General features: G+C 43.1%; 1 protein-coding gene across 1 annotated transcript; it reads left to right on the top strand.

Moving 5' to 3' along the window:
• The first annotated feature begins 258 nt into the window (after positions 1–258).
• MAD2L1 (mitotic arrest deficient 2 like 1) lies at positions 259–4518 on the top strand. Its single transcript, XM_054030123.1, has 5 exons — positions 259–655; positions 993–1139; positions 1756–1876; positions 2763–2866; positions 3862–4518. The coding sequence occupies exons 1-5, from the start codon at positions 583–585 to the stop codon at positions 4032–4034; spliced, it is 618 nt and encodes a 205-aa protein (XP_053886098.1). The 5' UTR covers positions 259–582; the 3' UTR covers positions 4035–4518.

The following is a 4518-nucleotide window of genomic DNA, read 5'->3' as shown; positions in this document are numbered from 1 at the left end:
CCCTCTTCCCACCTTGCTTGCAGCTAACGTTTGCTTTTAGAAACATGGGGGTTCCCCAGGATGGGGACCCCCTCTTTGCAGTCACTCGCAACCCTTCCCCCCGTGCACGCGCGGGGACTCCTAGGCAGCGCAGCGTCCCAGCGTGTTTCCAATTTCAAACTTCCCCGCCGCCCTCCGTAGCTCGACGCGACGCTGTCTCGCGCACAACAAGCTGCGGGCGCGGGCACGCGCTGCCGCTTCCCACCCCACCGGTCAGCGAGTTCGGAGGAGCTGCCCACCGAAATAGATAGAACGTGCAGCTCCCCAATCCCCGCCAGGCAACGATGACCACTTGGACTGGCCCGCCGAGGCAGAAAAAGTTACTGCGCCTGCGCAAGAAGGGAGGTTCCGGGAGAGACGGCGCGTGCCGGAACTGTTATTGTCAGTGGGCAACGCGCATGCGTCAGTGGGACCGCTAAAGGGACTAGGATCGGCGAGAGCCCATGAGGCGCTTTTGTGGGTGTGGCGGCGCAGGGGGCGGTGCCTGATTTGAACGGGCCGCCGGCGGGGTCGGGGACTGTGCGGACGCCGCTTGTCCGCGCCATGGCCAAGCAGCTGAGCCGGGAGCAGGGCATCACCCTGCGGGGCAGCGCTGAGATCGTCGCCGAGTTCTTCTGTGAGTGAGCGAGCGAGCGGCTGGGGGCGGCTGCTCCGGGGCGGGGGCTGCCCCAGTGCACTGGGGGTGATGAACCCCGCCCGAGGGCCCCTGCAGCACACCGCGGTGCGCGCTGCCCCGGGGAGGGAGCTCGGAGCCTGAGGCAGCGCGGTGACCCGGACACCACTCGGGGAGTCCCGGGAGCTGCGTCTCCGCCCGGCTACTTGTGGCTGCGGAGTTTTGTTCCCTTCCCATCCCGTTAACACGGGGGAGGGAAGGGGCCGCCGAGTGTGGGGCTGCACGTGGGGGTGCCGGCTGGGAGAGTCCAGTGACCGGGCCACTCTTACCTGCCTTTCAGCTTATGGCATCAACAGCATTTTATATCAGCGTGGGATCTACCCCTCGGAGACCTTCACACGTGTGCAGAAATACGGGCTCACTCTGCTCGTAACTACAGATCCTGAACTGAAAAACTACCTGAACAACGTGGTAGAACAGCTAAAAGGTACAGCAGCTCAAATGCACTTCAATAGTAACTCTCACGATTTTATGAGCTTTGAACTCCCATGTTTTCCTCACCTAGCATAATTCTTTAGAATCATGACGTGTTTTTAGAGTGTGGCTTGCATATGAACTGATGTTTCACGTTGTGACAACACCGGCTATATGTTTAACTTATATTTACCTATTCTGTTTATTTACACTAGGAAGAACTTTATTCTAGTAAACACGTATACATTCTGTCCAGGCTTCTCTGAAGCAGAGCAGTGTATTCAATCTCTTCACCATTCAGAGCTCAAATGTGAATTTATTAATTGCTAGGAGGTCACATTAGTCTCAACATGTCTGTTCAGAGTGCCCATTTACATAGTCAATTTCTCTCTACCATATTGTTTTTATATTTCTGGATTAGCTATTAGTATTGGAGAGAATGTACACCTTGGAGCTTGTCACTAACTTAATATAGTCAAACTGAAGACTGCATAGAATACTAACTGATTTTCCATAAACAGTGATATTACTAGTGTATGTAGTAAATATGGCGTTAATGAAGACTCACTGTACTACATTATCTATATTTTCTGACTTCGGAGAAGTTATTTTTCTCTTGCTTCTTTCAGACTGGTTATGCAAGTGTTTAGTACAGCGGCTAGTGGTGGTAATCTCTAGTATTGAAAGCAGTGATGTTCTTGAAAGGTGGCAGTTTGACATTGAGTGTGACAAGACTGCAAAGGATGAGAGGTAATGTAGTCAAAATTATAAACCCTTCCTGTTGACGACTGCTAGTAGTTGATTAGGTGCAAGTATTAAAGGCCCTCTGTTTTGTATTTATAAACTGTGCAGCAAAAAAAAAAAATGGGTCTGTCTTTTTTTTTTTTTTTTTTTTTCTTTTCCTTCTTTTACAAACCCTCAGGTGTAGAAGGAAAACACACCAGCTCAGGTTATCTTTGACAGCATTTTGTAGCTTTCAATCTACTGGTGTGCTTCATTCTAAATCAAATGGAAAACTTTTTTGATCTCAGATAAATATGTAACTCCCATTTACTTTACAAGGAGCTGCATAGAAAAGGTAACATTTTCCCTTGGGGTGTTTTTTTTGTTTGTTTGTTTGTTTGTTTGTTTTTCCCCTTGCATAAAGTTTTAGTCTACTTCAGCAGCCATTATAAACCTCCATGGTGGTATTTACATGTTTGTTTGTTTTTCACCACTGTTCTGCATCTTGATTTCTCATTTTGAGAAGCAGTTGCTTTAGTAACGGTATTACCCCATAAACTCCAGATCACAGGGAAATCAAGACAGAGGTTGGTGTCCTTAAACATTGAGAGGCTTCATGGAAGAACAATGAACTGAAAATTTAAACTGTCATTTTGGTTATATTTTCCAAATCTTGATCATCCATCTTGTATTGTACTATATAATAATTGTGCAATTGAGACTTACATTTCTTGGGTGAGAGACAATATGTCCCTTTATTGTATAGCAAGAACAGTAACCGCGTTTAAACCATGGAGAGAGAGCTAGATTTGGAGAAACTTCTCATTATAACAAAAGCTTCATTTCCTTTCCTCCCCCCCCCCCCCCCCCCCCCCCCCCCCCCCCATATTGACAACTTCTTATTCTCTTATAGTGTACCAAGAGAGAAATCTCAGAAAGCTATCCAGGAAGAAATTCGATCTGTTATCAGACAAATAACTGCCACAGTAACATTTCTGCCTTTGTTGGAAACATCCTGTGAGTATTCCAAACCTTTGTGTGACTAATGAAACACTACAAACTGTAGAAGAAAATACCTGAAACCTGAGCTGAAATTTCAATCAAAATGAGACTACCACCTTTCTAATTATGAGCAGTATACTGCTTATGTAGATTTAAATGACAGTCTACTTCAAAATGAAGGATTTAAGTATGACACCTGACCTAATGTCTGTTCTGCAACCATATAACATTCTATGTGCAAGTTGTCTGCTTTTGCAAAGAAAGTACAGTTAAATGTGAATACTGTAAGTCTAAAACTATATGCTATTCCTGGTTTGGGATCCAACTTCAATTGAGAGGCGTTTATTTAAATGTGCTAATAGTTCTAAACATATGTTTTCTCTTCCTCCCACTGAAGTATTTGTAAAGCTATTCGTGGTTAAGTGACCCTCTTCAAAAAAAGAGATGAACCCTGTTACTGAATTAAAATTATTCAATTCTGAGTTTAGGCATACATATTTGGCAAAAAAAGTTTGCCTACTATGTATAACAGAAATGTTCTCCAATAAATTACTATAGAATAACTTAATAGCAAATTACTAGTTTATTTGAGCATAGCTGTGAACTAACTTTTTTTATAAACAGTCATTGCTCAAGTGGATATTTAGGCCCTGATACTGCAAACATACAAGTAACTTTTGCACAAGATGTCCTGGTTATACAATAGAACTACTGAATTGCATAAATGAAGTAAAAACTGAAAGGTAAGCACTTACTTGCAGTTGTGTTTTTAGATAATCTTTTAGGAGGCTAAACAAGATTGAAAATTTAGTCTGAAAATGTGTATGTTTCAAACATAAAAAGCTCACTGTTTTTAACTTGGCTATTCATGGCGTGTATGCGAGGCTATGTGTAGCATATATGTGAGCTGGGTTTTGTGGGGGCTTTTGGTCAATCATTTGGAATCAGGTTATGCATTTGAACAATCTGAAAGGTATACATAAATATTGACAACTCTCTTTTGCCTACAGGTGCCTTTGACTTACTTATTTACACAGACAAAGATTTGGCAGTGCCAGAAAAATGGGAAGAGTCAGGACCACAGTTTATTGCCAACTCTGAAGAGGTCCGTCTTCGTTCCTTCACTACCACCATTCACAAAGTAAATAGTATGGTGGCCTACAAAAAGGATTCTTTTCCTTGACGGAATGAATAATATGGTCAGTGTCCATAAACTGCCTTCTTGTAAAGCTGACACTATGAACTGTAGTTTCATCCTGAACAGTATTTTGTATGGGTGTTTTTCTGTATCTTTTACTCAAGTTTGGATCAAAATAATAGCCCCCCCAAAAAAAAGCAGTTGTTCACATCACACTCTATGCTGCGCTGAGTCCTTGTTGACCTATTGTCATCACTCTAATGAGACACAAAGTATTTACTTAGGAATATGGCAGTTTTCTTTTATACTGAACAATATGCCAAATCCATTCTAGATTGGAGCACCAAGAGTAATATCAAACACTTAACCCCTCTAAAACCTGGCTTAGAAAGGCTGCCTAGAGACAATACATTTACGATTGCCCTGGAATACTCTTTAAATGGCAGTTGTTACCTAATCTTCAATACAATCTCATAATGAATACATATTGAGATTGTATTGAAGATGCACACTAACAGACTCCTAAAAA

Source organism: Malaclemys terrapin, chromosome 5, assembly GCF_027887155.1.
Source record: "Malaclemys terrapin pileata isolate rMalTer1 chromosome 5, rMalTer1.hap1, whole genome shotgun sequence".
Taxonomy (NCBI): Eukaryota; Metazoa; Chordata; order Testudines; family Emydidae; genus Malaclemys; species Malaclemys terrapin.
The sequence above is the reverse complement of the archived record's forward strand: the minus strand, read 5'-3'. Positions and strand labels throughout refer to the sequence as shown.